The 21251-nt window shown below is 35.5% G+C and overlaps 1 protein-coding gene across 2 annotated transcripts; it reads left to right on the forward strand.

Annotated features, from left to right (window-relative positions):
* The first annotated feature begins 7087 nt into the window (after positions 1-7087).
* On the forward strand, positions 7088-19436 carry LOC105790698 (methylcrotonoyl-CoA carboxylase subunit alpha, mitochondrial). Of its 2 annotated transcripts, XM_052634936.1 has the most exons (21): positions 7088-7673; positions 7785-7906; positions 7986-8133; positions 8341-8478; positions 8707-8802; positions 8884-8943; positions 9193-9285; positions 9370-9481; positions 10155-10259; positions 10631-10767; positions 11183-11417; positions 11506-11672; positions 11862-11987; positions 12534-12776; positions 12859-12950; positions 16635-16939; positions 17732-17853; positions 17950-18158; positions 18242-18416; positions 18515-18649; positions 19031-19436. In XM_052634936.1, exons 1-21 carry the CDS (start codon positions 7341-7343, stop codon positions 19232-19234), a joined length of 3357 nt encoding a protein of 1118 aa, XP_052490896.1. In that variant the 5' UTR covers positions 7088-7340; the 3' UTR covers positions 19235-19436. The 2 variants fall into 2 exon arrangements, with proteins under 2 accessions (XP_052490896.1, XP_012473886.1); XM_012618432.2 differs by lacking the exons at positions 16635-16939; positions 17732-17853; positions 17950-18158; ... (1 more) ...; positions 18515-18649; positions 19031-19436 and adding an exon at positions 13550-13992 and having other exon boundaries at positions 12859-12954.
* The last annotated feature ends 1815 nt before the right edge of the window (positions 19437-21251 follow it).

Raw genomic sequence — 21251 nt, forward strand, 5'->3', positions numbered from 1 at the left:
AAAACAAATTTTTATTTAAAAACATTTTGTTATATCAAAATAATTTATTAAATAAAGCTAATTTAACAGGCTTCAAAACAGTCCAAAAACATAAACTCATTCTTCTAATCATTTTTTAAGTAATCCATATATGATTGCAAATGGATCATTTCCATTTTCATTTCCATTTTTAGAAACCTACATTCATTTCCAAATGATTTCATTTCTCTATTTTGGAGAAAACCATAATCATTCCTGAATGTTTCTCATTTCTCTTTTCCAATTCTTTTCGTTCATTTCTATTCAAATACGCAATTCATTTATGCTTTCAACGAGCTAGCGGAGGGATTGATTGGACATATGTAGTTGAGGCTCAAATGATTTATAATTAAGTCCAGCTTTTCGCCTATTAATTATAAACTCATTTAGTCACAAAGTCACTCCACTATAATATCGCGACTAAGCTCTCTACAACGACATACCATTATAAAAGCAACTACTCAATGCTCGTTCAATGACATTGTGATAAGTGTGTTACCCTCATAGGATATCATTGATCTCTTTGGATAATATCCGTTCTCCCAATATGATTCTATTTTATCTCATGGTAACCATTACATCTTCCTTTACGAAAAGTCAATCACTATCAAATAGTGATCAAGTCTTCCATCACAAAGACGGACGACCTGTGACCATATTTACTTTTCATAAACCATGTAATGCCAATGAGAGAATATCATTTACCCATATTTTGGGCTATTAATTTCACTGTTGTGAATTACGCTACATACTGCAAAAGCCATACACCTAACATACCAGCTTTCGATTCCTTATCTGTAACAACCCTAACCCGTATCTGTCGCCGAATTAGGGTTACGAGGCATTACCGAACATAGCACGATTAACACAAATATAGAACATTCTTAATCACTCAAGAACAATGCTACTTTTATAACTTTGAGAAATTTAACTATTCACAATTAGATTTAATTACGAAATCATAATTTACAAATCAGCACTAATAAATTATATTTTTTTTTCAAACAACTTACATTAAAACAATGAACATATTCCATACTTGTCAAATTCAAATAATACGAGTACAACTTATAAATTTAATCTTATAAATAACATCATGGTATGGCATATACATACTTTAGTTATCACAATGCAATGCACAAAATGTTTTGATCACATTTAATATTTAAATGCACAAATACAAAATTAAATTATATCAAATTTGCATTATTTTACTTTAAATGCTAAATGCACATCTTGAACCATTTCTATTAAAACAAAGTTGCATTACTTATTAACTCAACCAAATTTAATTGATCTAGATGTATTGAATATATATATATATATATATATATATATATATATATATATATATATATATATATATATATTCATCTATTATTAAACTTATGTTTTCATATTTGCAATTTACAAATACCTATTCAACACATATCATATTCATAATTAACTTATGCACAAATTCAAAACTCAACAACCCAATGTTCTCTTTTCATTAACCACACATAAACATTCAATTTTTCCATTCTCATGTCATATAATTATCAAGCCAAATATGTTCACATACAAGCTTTATTATTTATCATTAATCACCAAATCACTATAGTCAAACATATTAGTAAATCTCCATTATATGTATACCAAAACTGAATTCGTATACACCTAATTATTTATACTTAAATCACTTCCAAAGGTTTATATTTCATTGCCTTACAAAATAAATATTTCATATCCTATTTTATACTTATATACTATCAATTAAAATTAACCCGTGCATAGCATTTGATAACAAAGATTATTTGAGAGCCGCTAAACTTTCTTAAAGAGAAGCCAACGAGCATCACGAGGATGAGTGAGCAATGAGTTGCATCCCGGATCAAGCAAAGAGAATGTGGAAGAGACATCCTTTTTGAAGAGTTCGTAAGATTTATCTTAACGCTCGAATGAAGAAGAGGATCGAATGTCTTCGCCTATGAGGGCAAGGTCGTATAAATATCCATTTTATGTAAAGAGATTTGTTTTCTAGAAAAGTTTTCTAAATGTAATTGAATCAGAATCAATGTCTCTTTAGGCATTCATTTCATGTATCTGCATTACATGACATCATATGCATTGAAAGAGTCTAATTGAGTAAATTTATTTCAGTTAATCTGGAAACCAACCAACCTATCAAACACCGCTACGGTACTCGATCAAAAACTAAATATATGGACCAAAGGATGGAAAGGCTAGAACAATTCCAAAAAGAAATGAAAGATCAGCTTCAACAACAAATGAAAGAGCAACTCGAAAACATTTAATAGAATATGATAGACAAAATGACGGAATCCCAAGGGAGTATGATGACACAGTTAACACGACTGCTGACTAACAAAAAGGATAAAGGAAAGAGCCCTATGGCCAATGTCGAAGAGGAAGGTGATGATGGACCCCAGTATCCCCCAGGCTTTACTCCTCCACGAGTGCAAGCCCAAGCTGAGGTATACCCGCATAAATCTACCGTCACAATCAGACCTCAGCAGGTGCTTCAAACTTCCAGGCTGGATCTGGCTCTAACCCCGAAAACTACCCTGCTAACTCTGCTATTCCTGACTTCGACGAAGTGGCTGAAAAAGAAAGAATAAAGGAAGAGTTACCAAAGCAGTTAGAAGAAAGGTGCAAATGGCTCGAAGAAAAGTTTAAGGCGATGGAGATCACTGAAAACTATCGTGGGATCGACGCTAAAGAATTGAGTTTAGTTCCGGATTTAGTACTCCCTTACAAATTCAAAATGCCCGAGTTTCTTATTCAATTAACGAGCCTTAAATTTTGTTAGGGGATTTCAATTCGGTGCTTTCCCCTGATAAAAAGAGAGGGGGTTGCCCAATTTTCTCTGGATGTAAGTTATTCCATAATTTTGTTCATAATAATGGCTTGAGGGATCTTGGCTTCAAAGGTCTCCAATTTACTTGGAAAAGAAGGGAAATTTTTTAAAGACTTGATCGAGCAATTGGAAATAGTGAGTGTTGTTGGCTTTATTCTGATGTAACAAATTTTCATCTTCCTCAACTTAAATCTAATCATAGACCCATTTTATTATCCATGAGTTCTCCTAGTCAAGTATTTCAACCTAGATCTTTTTGTTTTTTAGCTTCTTGGATATATAATTCAGATTTTGCTTAATTTGCTTGTGATAATTAGAGAACTGGATCTGAAATTTTTGGTAATCTTACTTTTCTTATTATTGATATTAAAAGATGGAATACTGAAGGGTTTATGGGCACATCATTAGAAGAAAATGGTCGATTGCTCATCGATTGGTAAGGTTCAGTCCGCTTTAGATCATAGATGCTCCAGTTATCTTCTGAATATTGAAACTGAGTTACGGATCGAATATAAGAAGGTTCTTGATGAGGATGAATTTCTAGGGAAGTAAAAATCGAGACTGGACTAGATTTATTTTGGGGATCGTAATACGAAGTTCTTCTATGATAAAGCCTTTATAAAGCAGAATTCTAATAAAATTTTTGCTTTGAGAATTGAAGATGGTTGGTGCTAAGATAAAGAGATTCTTTATAATGAAGCAGTTTGTTTTTTCTCCTCTCTTTACTCTTTGGATGATTTTTCATGTGATTTATTTCCTATGCGTAGTCGTTTCCCGAAACTTGATTTTAAACTCTAGATTCTTTAGCCCTGAGTATCACTGGTGAAGAAAGTTGAAATGCATTGTTTAGCATGGGTCCCCTAAAAGCCCCTAGCTCGGATGGTCTCCATGCTCTCTTTTATCAAAACCAATGGGATACGGTTGGATTGGATGTTTGTTCTTGGGTTCGTGATTTTTTGGTAAGCCTTTCAATTCCTCTATTAATAAGACTCTTTTGGTTCTCATATCGAAGATTAAAAGTCCTGATTCTTTGTCCCATTATCGTCCAATAAATCTCTGTAACATTTTGTACAAGATTGTTACTAAAGTTATTGCCAACCGTTTCAAGCCAATATTCTATTCGTTTATCACTCAGAATCAAGTGAGTTTTGTGGCAGAGAGGCAAATTACAAACAACATTCTTATCGCCTAAGAGATTGTACACTCAATGCGAGCCAAAAAAAAAGAAGAAATCCTGGATGGCCATAAAATTGGATTTAGAGAAAGCATATAATAAAATTTGCTGGGACTTTATTGAAGATACATTAGCTGATTTTGGTTTTCCTTCGACTTTGGTTAATGTCATAATGGAATGTATTTCTTTGGTTTCCATGCAAATTATGTTGAACGAAAGGCTTCCGAATGATTTTGTTCCTAAGAGGGGTATTAGGCAAGGTTGTCCATTATCTTCGTACATCTTTGTACTCTGTATGGAGAAATTAGGCCAATAATTCATAGGAAAATTGTAGATAAGTCTTGGAAACCAATCGTTTTGGGTAAGGATGGGCCACTCATTTCACATCTGTTTTTTGCGAATGATTTATTCTTATTCGCTGAAGTTGAGGTTGATCAGGCGCACATAATCAATGATGCTCTTAATACTATTGGCATGGCTTTTTGGACATAGAGACTATGGGTAGAAAACTACTATATATTTTTCAAAAAATACCGATGTTAATAGTGCCGTTGATATTTGTAGTATTCTTGGGTTTCTTCATTTGGATGATTTGAAGACATATTTGGGACTGTCATTGTTTCATAAGTGAGTCACACAAAATACCTTCAAGTTTGTTGTGGATAAAGTCAAGCGTAAATTAGATAACTGGAATACTAATCTGCTTTCTATGGTAGGAAGGGTTACTCTAGTTCAATTTGTGTTGTTATCGATACCTAATTACTTTATTTAAACTATGAAGGTCTCATATGGTATTTGCGCAAAAATTAAGAAATTTACAAGGGGTTTTGTTTGGGGAAGTTCAGATTCTAATAAGAAGATGTCTTTGGTGAATTGGGGGGATTGTTTCTAACCTTTGTTTAATGAAGGTATTAGGTTACAATGTGTTAAAGAACAAAATGACTATTTCATGCTCAAGTTGGGTTTTAATCTCCGTACAAAAAAGCAAGCTTTATGGGTTAGAATTCTATTAGATCTGGTGCCCTAAGTGTAGTATTTTCGTCTAAGTAAACTTGTAATTTTTTGAACAGATTGGTTAATAAAACAAATCCATTGATTACATAAATTTAATTTGTATAATTGTCTGCACATGATTTTTGCACGCAAAGCAAAATGGAAGCAAATGTTGCTTATTGGTTGTCTAAATGTTTAACTAATTCTAAGCGGTATTACATGGTCGGATCATAGTATGGAAAGATAGCTTGTATTAATAGACGAACCTAATCTAATCGGAAATGAGCAAACCAATTAAAAGATTAATATGTCGTCTATCAAGTCCAATTGGGGAGATGTCTTGTTTTGGGCATCGGGGCAGATGACTCCCAGAAGATAAAGACATAGATGTAACTAAATGGACTGACAGTACATGGGATAATAGATCTTGAATTCGTTTATGGATTTATTCACTTGTAATGTTCATAGTGTGGCATACCTAAATTTTGAGTGGATGACGGACTATGTATGCGTGACTTGTACACTTTGATGTAAGTAAAAGCTTGAGTTCAAATAGATAATAAACTGAAAGCTGGTGTGTTGGGTGCACGGCTTCTGTAGTATGTAGCGTCATTCACAATAATGGAATTTATAGCCCAAAACATGGGTAAATGATATCCTCTCATTGGCATTACATGGTTGATGAAAAGTAAATGTGGCCATGAGTCGTCCGTCTTTGTGATGGATGACTTGATCACTATTTGATAGTGATTGACTTTTCATGAAAGAAGATGTAATGGTTACCTTGAGATAAAATATGATCATATTGGAAGAACATATATTATCCCAAAGAGATCAATGATATTCTATGAGGGTAACACACTTATGATAAATGTCATTGGATGAGCATTGAGTAGTTGCTTTCATAATGGTATGTCGTTGGGAGAGCTCAATCACGATACTATAATAGAATAACTTGATCTTAAAAATAGAGACTTAATCTTAAGAATCCAAGAAATGGGTAAGCATGATTGGCGTGTAGTTATCAAACATATTCCAAGATAAGTGAATTTCGCTCCCCAAATTATGGCAGGATTAATGAAATTTTTTTTGATTGGTCCATAAGTATTCCATATAGCTCCCGCTAAAGTTGTTGATCAGATTCAATCAGATAGCCAGTTCTTACAGTTTGATTCTAATGGTGCTTTTGTTAGTTTATTGGACTATCTGTCCAATTTTGAATGCCAACACGAATTATAAAGGGCTTGAACAAAATTACTTTATTGTTGAAGAGGGGACCAACTCCTTCGAGATAAGTCTTCAAAGTATTGTTCGTGAGACAGTTAATCTGATCCCCCAACAAATGAAGGTATTGTCCCCCAAATGAAGGTTTTGTCTCTCGTGCTCTATTGAGAGCTAGCTTGCCGAGAGCGGCTGCCCCAAGGGCCTATAATCACAAAGTTAGGAGAGCCTCAACTGTAGTGGATGTACGATCACCCACCAAGAGGCGACATGAATAAGTCATCTTTTGGTGGGGTTTGAACCTCTAAATTATACCTGTTAGGGTATATGGTACCACTTGAGCTAGGGCTTAAAAAAATGGACTTAGGCAAAAAAATGGGCTCGTTTAAAATATAATCAGGGTTTAGGCTTCAACCTTAAGGCTTGATCCCGACCCTAGAAAACCATTTAAATACTAAAAAATAATATGAGTGTGACTGAAACAAGCTTGAGTTAGTCATTTACAAATACTAATGGATTTGGTTAAAATTTAAGCTCATTTTTCAAATCAAATTAATCTTGAATAAACCTAAAATATATTATTATCATATATAAACCTTACCGACTCATGAATAGATGTATTATGGTAGGGGGTGATAGTTATATTTTGGGTTTTAGTGAGTCTAACACGGTCCATTAAGTAACCATTTAAATTGTTGTTGTAACATTATCAATCAAGCCCGGTCCAAACAGCAAAAACAATTTATTATTGAAAAGAAAATCAGCAACAGGCCCAACTCCCAAGCTAGAAGATGAGGATTAACGCCAAACGCCGAAGGAATTTAGCCAGGCAAGCGCCTCGTCATGTTCCCGATCAACACGCAAGTCCCAGTGGACTGTACTGAACTGGAGCTCTCTCTTTTATCTATTTTCTTTTCTTATCGTTTTATTTAAATATTCCAAATCCACACTGTAATGATATGAATATGATAGAATAGTAATCCATGCTTATCCGCATTTCCTTCTTCTACTAATTGCTCTCTCCACCTACCGTTTCTTTTCTTCTTTTTTTCCCATCCACCTTCCTACTACAAAATGATGTCGTTATTGTCGTCAATTCTCCGTCGAAAGCCCGCCGTGCTTCTCCAAGTACGGCTACTATCTTCGTATGCTCCTCCCGGAACGACGTCGCAGCAGCAACGCATTGAGAAAATCCTGGTGGCCAACCGAGGCGAGATAGCATGCAGGATCATGAGGACAGCTAAGCGTCTAGGGATTCGGACGGTAGCCGTTTACAGCGATGCCGATAAAAACTCTCTCCATGTGAAATCGGCCGACGAGGCGGTTCACATCGGTCCACCTCCTGCTCGGCTCAGCTACTTGAACGGTTCTTCCATTGTCGAGGCGGCGGTTCGGACCGGTGCACAGGTTAGCTGCTCGAGCTCACATTTATTTTGATATATGCAACTTTATCTAAATTACAATTTTAGAGTATCTCGGTTAGATGATGTTTAATGTGATGAAATTTAAGCATTTTAGGCCGTCCACCCCGGTTATGGTTTCTTATCGGAGAGCTCTGAGTTTGCTCAACTTGTTGAAGATAGGGGGCTTACATTTATTGGTCCTCCAGCGTCTGCAATTAGAGACATGGGTGACAAAAGGTACTGTTACCGATGCGCTCCGCCGTTACTTTAAAGCGTTTTGTGCTTATTGATGATGTTGTGGTTGGGTGCATGTTAGTGCTTCGAAGAGAATAATGGGTGCGGCAGGGGTGCCATTGGTGCCGGGATATCATGGCAGTGAGCAAGATGTTGAGATTATGAGGTTGGAGGCAGATAAAATTGGATATCCTATCTTAATAAAGCCAACCCATGGAGGCGGAGGAAAGGTCTGTCCCTTTCTCATTCAGTTCATTGTTGAAATTTTCTTCTCTTTTCCAAAGAATGGTGTCGAATTGTGAGCTCGATTGTTTTTTTATCATTGCTTTCTTTCCATGTGCCGTTTACAATCATCAAATTTGCAATATGAAGAATCTTAGAACTGCTGGAAGTTTTGTTTTATTCAAACTATGTTCTTACCATGTTTATAAATTCAGGGTATGAGAATTGTACAAAGTCCAAATGAATTTGTCGACTCCTTTCTTGGAGCACAACGCGAAGCTGCTGCATCTTTTGGCATAAACACTATTTTGTTGGAGAAATACATTACTCAACCAAGACACATAGAAGTTCAGGTACTATTAGGCCCTTATTAATTTTGCCTTTTCATTTAGTTGTACTTCATTATTAGAGCTCTATATTAGAAAAAAAATGAATTGCCTTTTCTTATCAAGTTTCTTGGAAACAGTAAGATGTGTTGGTTAATGTAATAAGTTGCATTAGAGGAGATGCCTGTGATAAATTTCATTGTCTGTTAGGTTTTATGTATTGATCGAAGCTTGTGTCCTGCTTGATGTCAGTAGATATTTGGTGACAAATTTGGCAATGTACTGCATTTATATGAGAGAGATTGCAGCGTTCAAAGGAGACACCAGAAGATAATTGAAGAAGCTCCAGCTGTAATGCTGCTTTCTATACTTTTCAGTTCATGTTTTCACTGTTGATCTTCAAAAAGGTTTACTGAAACACCATTGATGCAGCCTTGTGTTACTGATGAATTTCGCACACACTTGGGCCAGGCTGCCGTATCTGCTGCTAAGGTGTCTTTCAAAATCATTTTACTTATAATAGTCTGAAGTATGCAGATGGCATTATCAGATGGCTCTTATTTGTATTTGCTTTTAATTTTTTCAGTAATGCTGTATTTCTGAGTTTATGTGTCATATTTTTACTTCTTCTGTTCTGGCTTATATTGGCTGGCTTTTCATGATTCAAAATTTTTCGGGCATCCATCTTTCTTTTAACTGCCAAATTATTAATGCTGATATCTAGTCCATGTGTATTTAAAGGCAGTTGGTTATCACAATGCTGGCACTGTGGAGTTTATAGTTGATACCAAAACAGGTCATTTTTACTTCATGGAGATGAACACTCGACTTCAGGTGCTTCGATCATTCTTTTTCTTTCTATCTTGATTTCTCATGCTTCACAAGACAGTGATAGACAGTATTTGTATTCATTTGTAGGTTGAGCATCCTGTGACTGAGATGATTGTTGGTCAAGATCTCGTGGAGTGGCAAATTCATGTTGCAAATGGGGAGCCTCTTCCTATAAGTCAGGATCAGGTTCCCTTATCAGGTCAAGCTTTTACCCATGGAATAGAGCTATGTCATTCTTGTGATGTTCTATTTGAATTTGTATGTGCATGTGTCTTTTTTATGTTTGCCATTAGTCCCTTTTCATAATCATTGAGGGCTTGACTCGGGAAACACTGTAGGTTAAAATAATGATCCTTTTTTACTAATGGATGGTAGTAATTGTTATTATTCACCAATAATAGTATAACTTTAGGCTTTGATGTCTATTTGGTCATATATGACGATGCAAAATTTATTAGCTTAAAAAAAGTTGTTGATATTAATATCTTCAAATTTATTGTGGGAAGATCAGTGTGAATGTTTCATGGTTTCTGTGATGCCTCCTGGGCCCTTTTTAAATATTGTGATTAAACTTTTAGTGGAAGTTAAAAAGGGTGACCTAGAACTGATGAAAATGGATGTCTCAGTTTTTACTATTATTCTTTAGCCTGGATGCTTAATTCCTTGAGCAGTGATGAGGTTCTTTCAAGTGCTGAAACTTTCTTTATATCATGACATGTGCAGATCTCTAAAGAAAATATCAACTAGTTTGGTGTAGTTTTAATTTACTTATTATTTTATTAAAACTCTTTGGGATCACCGTTAATGGATATTTGTGATATCTATTTAGGGATACCATCTTGGTTGATCTATGACTACTCATTATTGGACAGGTCATGCTTTTGAAGCCCGAATCTATGCTGAAAATGTTCCCAAAGGATTTCTTCCTGCAACTGGAGTTCTTCATCATTATCATCCGGTGCCACCTTCTTCAACAGGTGAAGTTCCTATGCTTTATGCAGGATCATGTTTGTTAGATATATAAACCAATCAACTCAATCTACATATTGGAGAATGGTGCTTATAGTAAAAAAAAAACCCTCATTGGAGGGGAGTTGTGTCAGATTGTAGGTAGTCTCTTCATGCTGATCCACCTTCAGAGGATTCTATATAGTAGTTGTTTCCTTCCGGCAATGCTAGCCACCCTTCAGTTTTGATATTTTCTATCCAATTTTGCGATTGGAAAGAGTAGAAAGAAATAGGATAATTATTACATCTCATAGCCATTTGTCCACCTCCAAGCCTGTGAGTTTTTTCCCCCTTTTTGCCTCCCTTTATTTGCTTGTTTTGAGCTTTTTCTATTTAACAGTTCGGGTTGAGACTGGAGTTGAACAAGGAGATGTTGTTAGCATGCATTATGATCCTATGATTGCAAAGCTTGTAGTATGGGGAGAAAACCGTGCTGCAGCACTAGTCAAATTGAAGGATTGCTTGTTAAAGTTTCAGGTATAATTTTGTTTAGAAATTTTATGCCTAATTTTGAACTTAGCTCCAATTTTATGGTGAGTACTCAATTAGATGATCCTATCACCTTTTCATGGTCATAGTTTAACATGGAAGTCTAATACCATGTAAACTGAAAATTGTATACTGAATGGTTTGGAGACAATTGATGGTTCTTCATGTAATCATGTTGAATTCGTACTTGGGTGCAATGATGATGAAATTATGCTGTTTCAATGGCACCATTTGTCTTTTCTGGATTAATTTAATGATTTTGATGTATCGTCTCTTCCATTAAGGCTTCTACAAGTTGGTAAATTATACACTTAATTTGACTCGTTAGCATATTCTCATGTCATTTTCCTTAAGAGTTTTGTTGAGCTCATTTCAATCACTCTCATCATCTGTTCTTTGGCAGGTTGCAGGGTTGCCAACTAATATCAATTTCCTACAAAAGCTTGCTAACCATAAGGCATTTGAAGAGGGCAATGTTGAAACGCATTTTATTGAGCGCCATAAAGATGACCTATTTGTTGATCCTAATAATAAAGTAATTTATGAGGATGCATATAGTGCAGCTAGACTTGGAGCAAAGCTGGTAGCTGCTTGCCTTTGTGAAAAGGAACGTTCTGCTATGAAAGAAAGCCATTCTGGTAAGTTAATACTTCAGATTTTATCTTGGAATCATTACTAGTTGTTGCTTAGCATCCTCTTAATATTTACAGCTTCAATCGTATTCAGGGGATTCTAGCTTACTTCCCATATGGTATACTCATCCTCCATTCAGAGTCAATCATCATGCACAGAGGACCATGGAATTTGAGTGTGAAAATGAATATGAGAGCAGTAGTTCAAAGCCTTTGATGCTTTCTATCACTTATCGTCCTGATGGGAACTATTTTATTCAGGTTTTTTTTTTACTAACCTAAAGTGCATGATGCATGTTAAAGATGATTTCTGTTGCTAGTTTTGAAGTCGTTTTGGTTCAGAGTGCATTTCTTCTTTCTCTCTTTCTCTCTCTTTCTTTTTGGCCCTTTTTATATTTATCTTGTCCCATTTCCTGTCCATATGTGATTAATGATTTTGTGGTGTGGCAGCATCAACAGATTGGAGAAAATGATGCCCACATATTGGAAGTCAAAGCATCAAATCTGGGCAATGATAATTTTATAGTTGAGGCTGATGGTTTAACCATGAATGTTAGTTTAGCTGTTTATACCAAGGTGAGTATGTTTTCTGCCACAATCTTTAACTGATATGTACATTTTAGGTTGTCACTGCTTTCCTCTATATGCCTTTTCAATTAGAATTGAAGTTCTGATATGTGGCTGGTCCTGAGGACCTTTATTCTTTACCAATGATGAACCCTTGTTTCTTCAAATTACCTATGTACAATGTTATGACCATATGAAGGATTCAGTTAACTTGGGAAAATAACTTCTAAAATTTATCTGGGTGTCATCTGTAATTATTGGCTATGTTGACTTTTTATTTCTCTTAACGTGTGCCAATGTTAGACACTTATCCTCTGCCTGAAAGTCTAGTGGCCCACAGTGCATAAAGGTAAGCCCGTCGAAATTTAAGGTAAATGTACCATTTTCTGGCAGACTGTGTCTGACCTATGTACCCAAATCCAAGCTACACAGCTTGCTAGGTATGACTGGCATGCTTAGGTATTATCTATTGTAACTAGAGTGAGTGCAGAAAATTACGAGTTCGTTCTTTCTCTGTGATAAAATCATGTGAAATCTTATAATGTGGGGTTACAGGGTCAGATCAAACACATACATATATGGAATGGGCCGCACCACCATCATTTCAGACAGAAACTAGGCCTTGACCTGTCTGATGAAGATGAAACACAGCATAAGACGAGTTTCGAGACCACAAGCCACCCTCCTGGGACTGTAGTGGCACCCATGGCTGGTTTAGTGGTCAAGGTTCTGGTAGAGAATGGGGCGAAGGTGGAAGCAGGACAACCTGTATTGGTCCTTGAAGCCATGAAGATGGAGGTTTATATTACTATTTACGAATAAGCTCTGACATATGTCATTTTTGCTTTTCACTTACACTAAAAGTTGCTTTATTTGACAGCATGTGGTAAAAGCAACATCTGGTGGTGTTGTTGAAGGGCTTAAAGTCGGTGCTGGTCAGCAGGTTTCAGATGGTAGTGTTCTCTTCAGAGTCAAGGTTAGTCATTTTGAATTTGGCTCTTGGAATTGATGGTTTTAGCTCACTATTTATGATTCTTCCTAAAATATTCTGATCTCTCTTGAGCCAAATTTTTGTAGCTAAGGTTTAAAGTTTAATACGACGAGGTCCTGCATTTGACCCTCTAATATTTTTCATCTTTGAACTTCTACGAGTCATACATTACTAATCCCCGCCCTTTTTTTTTTCTTTTTCAAAAAGTTATATTTAAATATTTAGACTCGTCATCCTACTGTATAATCTTGAGTATATGCAAGAAAACTTGAAGCAACATTTGGTTTTGCTAAATTTTTCAACCCCTATGTAAAAATGTATAAGGCATCACTATGTTAAGTTTGCTAATTTGCTTTCTGTTAGATTCAATACCATCTAAAGATTTGTCACTTAGTTGCACAAGTTGAAGGAAATATATAGTGTCAGTTATCTGGAAATTACTGAACTGCAATGTTATCTATCAATTGATTCATAATTTGATCTGCTTGCATTAACGTTGGCGAAAATAGAGTCGAAAAAAAGAGTCAAATATAGGCTTTTTTTAAAAATAGAACATGACTTAAATTATGTCTTTGACCAGGCCCAGGAATGAATGGAAAAATTCATCTTGAATTTTGGCTTTTCGGGACAATATCGTGCCCAAGCAAATAAGTCTCCTCAGCTACTAATGGCAGGGAAAATAAGTCATTGTAAGTATCTGCGACTCCTTACAAACATAAAAAAGAAGAAGAAGAAGAAAGCAAATAGAGAAAAGAGAATGTTAGGGAAACATCCCATATTCTCATTATACATGCAGAAACCTCTTGCAAGATGTGAAACAACATTTGATCTGGAAAAATAAATGTATACTCATTATCTGCAGAAGTTGCATCTGCAAATTGGCATTTTCGCCTTTATATGCTTTGACAATGATCTTTTTCTGCCATTTGGGAATGGAAATCTTTAGTACATCACTGTAGGTTTTCCTGTTAAATTGATATTGGGATGGATTAATGCTTTAAAAAGAAATTGCTTATGCACATATTTTCATTCTTTTGGTCTAAGCCACCCAAAGATTGCATCTTTTACGTTTTATTTTAGATTTGTTTGTATTGTAGGAAACGCCATGATAATATAGATATGGGATTAGATTACATGATTCTAGTCATGACCAAATTGTAAGGAGTGGTGGAGAATGAAGAATATTCGAAAGGAAGTAGGATTTGGATTCATTTAATTGGTTTATTTTTAAACCAATTAACATTGTAATATTTTATTGTTTCTTGAAAAGAGAAATATCATTTCATATCATTGAAGCCTAAAAGTTGGGGAAATTGATTTTAATATTCCGTGGGGGCATATTTATTGAACCGAATGCATTTCCACAATATAAATAAGAAGTCAAATAATTTCCCATCTTTAAAATCACCTTAATTAATCTTCTTCTTTGACATCGTCTGTGTTGTTTCCTCTGGAAAGCCAAAATGAAATCATATTGATTTTCTTACGTTCTTGATTCCAGAATATGCTGATGCTATTCACCAAATGTACAAAAAGATTCCTTTTGGAACATTATATCATGGGTGATGTATAAGAATCTTTCTTAAAAGTTGATTTTAGTCCTCTTACTATGTTAAAATTTGATCTTATTTGGGTCTTTTACTTTTTATGTTATTATACACCATGAGATGTGTTCCTTTGTACTAATCAACCTTTAAAATTATTTTCCAATCAATAAAATTTTCATTTTACATAAAAATATTAAAATATTGCAAGCAAAATTTTCTAAAAATTAATTAATAAAGCTTGAAAAAGTTATCAATGAAAGATTGATCACTTGTAAAAATTTTAGTGAGAGAATAAGAGAAATTTTAGAGAAAAGCATTGAATGTTGAAAGAAAATAAAAATAAAGATTATAAATCTTTCGAGTTTTAGTCATGGTTGTTTTAGCTGGACTTAATGGCTAGACCAATTGGATCGGAAATCATTTCGGATAGTGGACTGGTAGATGTAGTGTGCTTGGTTGGACGGAAAAGTTGAGAGATAGGAGGGAATGAAAAAGTGATAAGAAAATAAATTTTGAGTGTGCTTGGTAGGAAAAAAAAATGAGAGAAAAGAAAATAAGAGAGATGTTCATTTGCTTTCTTAATGTATAAAAATCAATCTCTTCCAAACTAGAAGATGAGAGAAGAGTAAATGAGGAAGTGATGCATGCCATTTCAAAATTATGCATTTTTAAAATATTTTATTTTTTTACCTTTCATTTTTAACTCTACTAAGCAAACGTATGAAAAGAAAAATATTTTTTTTTTAATTTTTCCTTATTCCTACCAAACATACCTATGCAAGGAAAAATTATATTTTCCATTTTTCCACCCTTTTAATTTTATTTCTTTCCAATTTTCTTTTTGCTTTAACAAGCAAACTTGAAGGGTAAATATGTACGGAAATACTTGAACTTGACAACTTGTACCTATTTGATCCATAAATTTTTTTTGGACCTAACTGGTACCTAAACTTGATAAGCCAACTCAGTACTTTTTATAGATACTTGACTAACACAGTTAAAATACACTAACATGACATTGACAACCAATAGTATGGTGACACATGGCAACCTCATATTTTTACATGTGGTAAAAAAATAAAAAATAAAAAAAATTTTGGCACGTTCTAAAATGTGAGGATGTCATGTGTCACCATGCTATTGGTTGTCAATGACACATCAATGTATTTTAACGGTATTAGTCAAGTACCCAAAAAAAGTACGAGATTGGCTTACAATTTTCAAGTTTAGGTACTAGTTAGATCCAAAAAAAAGTTTAAATACTAATTAGTTACAAGTTGCCAAATTCAGGTACCTCCCTATATATTAATCCTTCCTTGAAATAAAAGTTGGAACTAAATTCCAAATATAATTTAATAGGGACCTAGATCATAATTTAACCTTTTATTTTTAATATAGTTTTAACAATCATTGGTATAATGACGGAATCAGAATCCACGAATCCAAGTGCTAGTATTACTTTTTACATTTAATTATTGCATTAAACAAGGGTCATTTTCCTATTTATGATTACAATAAAGATTTTCTTTTGCCTTTTCTGCTTCATAAAGGTCGTAAATTCTTCACTATCTTCTTGTCTTTTCTAAAGATGGAAGCTTAGTTTATTATAATATAATATTATTTAAGTACTTGGGATTTACTGCTATGCCTGCACATAGCTTTTACCAAAAAAACACCCCTTTTCTCCAGCTTAACATTTATTTGATCAAAACCCCATTTCAGATATTGAGTTTTTGTCACCTTCAATTGCTGGATATTCTAATTCTCTGTAAAAATTGTTGGGGATAAATGGAAAGTTTTTGAATTTCAGATTCTTCTGAAGAAAAAAAGTGAAAACTTTTTATTTTCTGATATTACCATCCATAGAAGATCTTCAAATACCGGTAAATCCGATAAAATGGAGGGGTAAAATAACTTGGTTCTTTTCAAATCCATTTCAGGCCACAATCGAAGTCCTCCTTTTCAATTCCCTATTTTTATTTTTTAAAACAATAATAAAATTCTTTCTGCTTTTTCATCAACACAAGAACCCCACTTTTAAAAAGAAGAAGATAAGCAATCATTTTCCATTGCTTTTTTTTTTCTAGTTTTCTTTTTCCCCATTTGTTTTCCATTAAAAAAAATGGCGACAATCAATGGTGAGACTGCAATGGAAAAGACCTTGGGGTCTATAGGAAGCTTTAGTAACAACAACAACAACAAGGAGGTGTTTCTTAGAGCAGATAAGATAGATTTCAAGAGCTGGGATTTGCAACTGGATAAGCACTTGAGCAGGGCCTGGTCTAGGGACAGTGATGGTTCAACTCTCACAAAGAAGGAAGAATGGGAAATTGATTTGGCTAAACTTGATATAAGGTATGTTATAGCTCATGGGACTTATGGCACCGTTTACCGTGGCGTTTATGATACCCAAGATGTTGCAGGTACCACTTTTATACGCTTTAATATTCACAAATTCTTTAGTGTGTGTGTGTGTGTGTGTGTAGCTTTATCTTGTTGATCATAGACTGCTGTTTCTGCCCAAGATGAGAACTTTTTTGGTTCCCTCTCTGTTACACTGTATAAGTGTATATACTCAAAAAAAAGATGCTATCTTTGTTCATGTAGCTACTCTTTAGAGGCCCCCTTTTTTTGTATACTTTTGTCTCGCTTGATTGGTATGATTATAGTTTCTTAGTTGTTTAAACTGTATGTGACTATGGAACATGAATCTTTAGGAGTAGTAGATGATAATGTAATAAAAGAAAATTCATGTCTTTAGGTTCAGCTGTATACAGAATGCATTGTGACTAAGGGGTTCAGGCTTTTAGGTATAGTTTTTTGATATCTTCTAGCATTTTGTTCTTTAAATGAAGGTGCCGAGTGTTTCGGCTGCATCGTTATAAGCAAAGAAAAAGAAAGGCTTTGACCGACGGAGAAATTTTCATTTGCCTAGGTGCAGCACATCCATGCTTAGTTGCAGGGTGATCTGCTCATTTTCTGTTTGCAAGTGATAGGAACTCTTTGTTTTCACTTTTCAACGATTATTGCTTGTGTTACGAAACTTTCAGTCGATAACAACATGTGTCAAGGGCTGATAATGTGAAACAATAGTCTCTATATGACTTCTTCTCCGCATTTGACAGCAACACATCTAATACTAAGCTTGGTTAGTGAAAAATACCGTGCTCCACATTGCTGATATCCTAATTGCAAAGACTTCTTAATGTTTTTAGTGAAGGTATTGGACTGGGGGGAGGATGGGATTGCCACGGTTGCTGAAGCTGCTGCTCTTCGGGCGTCATTCCGACAAGAGGTTGCTGTTTGGCATAAGCTTGACCATCCGAATGTTACAAAGGTTAAAACCAATGTTATAAGTGTTCTGACTATGATTCATGGCATAATTCTTTGCTTAGTTTCAATGTTGAAATCATGAATAAGCAACATGCTGCAGTTTATCGGAGCTTCAATGGGAACTTCCAACCTTAAAATCCCGACAAAAGATGGAATAAGCGAGAATAATAATTCCCTTCCTGCCAGAGCATGTTGTGTTGTTGTTGAGTATCTTCCTGGTGGAACGTTAAAGAATTTTTTGATCAGAAACAGGAGGAAGAAACTTGCATTTAAGGTTGTGATTCAAATTGCTTTGGATCTCTCTAGAGGGTGAGTAGCCTAACACATATGTTAGGATTTCCAACATTTACTCCTTGGAAAGTTAATGGATTCGTTTTTATTACCTTTTGTAGATTGAGCTATCTTCACTCCAAAAAGATTGTACACCGTGATGTTAAGACCGAAAATATGTTGCTAGATGCTCATAGAACTTTGAAAATTGCTGATTTTGGTGTTGCTCGAGTTGAAGCTCAGAACCCAAGAGACATGACCGGGGAAACAGGCACTCTCGGTTACATGGCTCCAGAGGTATTGACTGCTTGGATCACCTAAAACCTCAAGCTCCCTCCTTTATCGGTTCCCTTTTCTCTAAAGTATGAGAATCTAATGCAATGAATTGTGTGTAGGTCCTTGATGGGAAGCCTTATAATCGGAAATGCGACGTCTACAGTTTCAGTATATGCTTATGGGAAATATACTGCTGTGACATGCCTTATGCTGATCTTAGTTTCGCTGAAGTTTCATCGGCAGTAGTATGCCAGGTATGAGCTCAAAATTCAAATCTGAGAATGATAAAATGATCTAACTTGAAGTACAGATGTTTTGGAATGGCAGCTACATAAAAGATGTTTAGGATATTTCAAAATTTTAACTCTTGCATACGTGACCAGTGGTCAACTGATTAGCCTAAATAGTTCTGTTTTGGATTTTGTGTATGTTTGTACCAACTGCTGCTCTAGGAATTAACTACCGGGCTTTTCTTTCGTATCTTTTCAAGTGATCGACGTTTGTTATACCCAGAAGCCTTTTGATTTGCTTTTACATCGTTGCTATCGTAATTATCCCGACTGCACCTGCATTATTTCAGTCTATCTGCCTCTGATACTTTTGATTGTAATGACATTGGAGATTGTTATTTGCAGAATTTACGACCAGAAATCCCTAGATGTTGCCCGAGTTCATTAGCAAGCATCATGCGAAAATGTTGGGATGCACACCCTGAACGACGCCCCGACATGGACGAGGTGGTGAGATTGTTAGAAGCAGTGGATACAAGTAAGGGAGGTGGCATGATACCTGATGACCAGGCTCGTGGATGTTTCTGTTTCACTGCCCGTGGTCCGTGACACTTAATCTTGTCCTACATGCTCTTAGTTGAGAGAGAGAGAGAGTATGTGTGTGTGTGTGGAGCACTTCATTGTTAGGCTCCGATAACCATTGATTTCGATATTGCAAATGAATATAACCATATCAAGGACCATGTAGAACACATACTAAGCGTGTGAATCTCAATATTTCATATACACAACACAGCTAAATTGGCTTGCATGAACGGTTTAAAAATCGGATATAGTGAAGGTTCACGAATTCGAATACTGAGCAATGCTCAGAATCCAAACTTTACGATATGCAGATACATACAGATGTTCCCACTAGTGCCCAGAATCCCTTCCTTACTTTCCCTTTAAGTTTTTTAAAGATGTTTCAACGTGCAAACACAGATTCTAAGTCCTTTTCTTGTCGATGAAATGACGAGGAACAAAATGCTGGTGTATACAGATTCCAATTCCAATTCCAAAGCTAAAGTTTCTTATCTGTACCAGTTTTTAACTGTACCTTCAAAAAAGAATAAAAAACAGTGGGGTCTCTTCTCCATGGTTATAGTTTTTGGAAAGATTCGATTCTAAAACATAAAAGATAAACCCAAATTGAATCAATACTCATATAGCCTACTTGTGTTGATTGATTTTATTTATTTATTAGTACAAGTTTCCTTGTACTTATCTGCTTTCTTTACGTAGACACACACCATTGGCGAGATTGATTGTCATTTCACATCAGAGACCAAACCTTTGGATAAAGACAACAAGGGAGAAAGATGAAACTGATAATGATGGTTGCCCCAAGTTTTGACGTCTTAATCCATAATCTCAAATATTATTACAATCGTTGGTACAAGTGTACATGAGATAAAGAGGAGAAGGTGATGGAGTTTTAAAATAATTCACCATTTTTAAGAGTGGAAAGCTGTAAATGGAGGGGATGAGGGGGAGAAGTAATAAAGAGCTTCATGGTAAAAAAAGGGGGTTAAGAGATTCTATATAATAAAACAGAGGAAAACCCCCCAAAAGACCCCATTTGCCCTAATCTCAATAAAGGTATATATAAGGTCTTTGGTGAGACCCACAGTATGATCAAAATATTCATGTATAACAATTACCCCTTTTTTCCTAGTTGAAGGGAAAGTTATAAAATGACCTTGCCTGATATGAAAAGGAACGATAAGGTCTCTATGTCGTGGGCGAGGTCAAATTGATTTAGGAAAATTTTCTTGTATTTTTTCTTACAAAATTGTGGTAATTCGTGAATACTTGGAATTGTGCTAGTATTGCAGGCATTACAACCGTTCGTAAGTATTTAAAATTATGCTAATGTTGAAGGTAAATCAATCGTTATTCCCTTAGTGGAATGAAAATGAACCCTTAGTGGAAAGGTCCTTTAGGAGCCATATTGTGGATGGTACCGTGGAGGGTACCATTTGGAGTAATATTGTGGGTGGGGTTACCTTTAAGATTAGTACCCATAGGTGTGGATGGTTCTGTGGGTGGTACTCATGGATGGTTACTATAGGAGGGTACTATGGGTAGTCACCCTTAGGAGTCATGCCGTGAATGGTTTTGTGGGTGGTCACCTTTAGGAGCCACGCCATGGATGGTTTCGTGGGAAGGTACCATTGGTGGTACTCGTGAATGGTTACCATTAGGAGTTGTACCATGGATCGCATGAGTGATACTTGTGTATGGTTCCACAGGAGGGTACCATGGATGGTTCCATAGAGAGTAACATGGGTGGTACTCGTGAATGATTATTATGAGAAGGTACAATGGTTGGTCACTCTTAGGAATCATGTTGTCAATGGTTTCGTAGGAGGGAATAATGGGTGGTACTCATGAATGGTTGCTATTAGGAGTTGCACATTAAATAGTCGTGGATGGTTTTGTGAGAAGGTACCATGGGTGGTATTCGTGGGAGGGTATAGTGGATGGTTCTGTGGAAAGGTACTGATGATGGTTCCGTGGGAGGGTGTCATGGATGGTTACCATTAAAAGTTGTACCGTGAGTAGTACTTGTGGATGGTTTTGT

This window comes from Gossypium raimondii, chromosome 8 (assembly GCF_025698545.1).
Source record: "Gossypium raimondii isolate GPD5lz chromosome 8, ASM2569854v1, whole genome shotgun sequence".
Lineage (NCBI taxonomy): Eukaryota > Viridiplantae > Streptophyta > Magnoliopsida > Malvales > Malvaceae > Gossypium > Gossypium raimondii.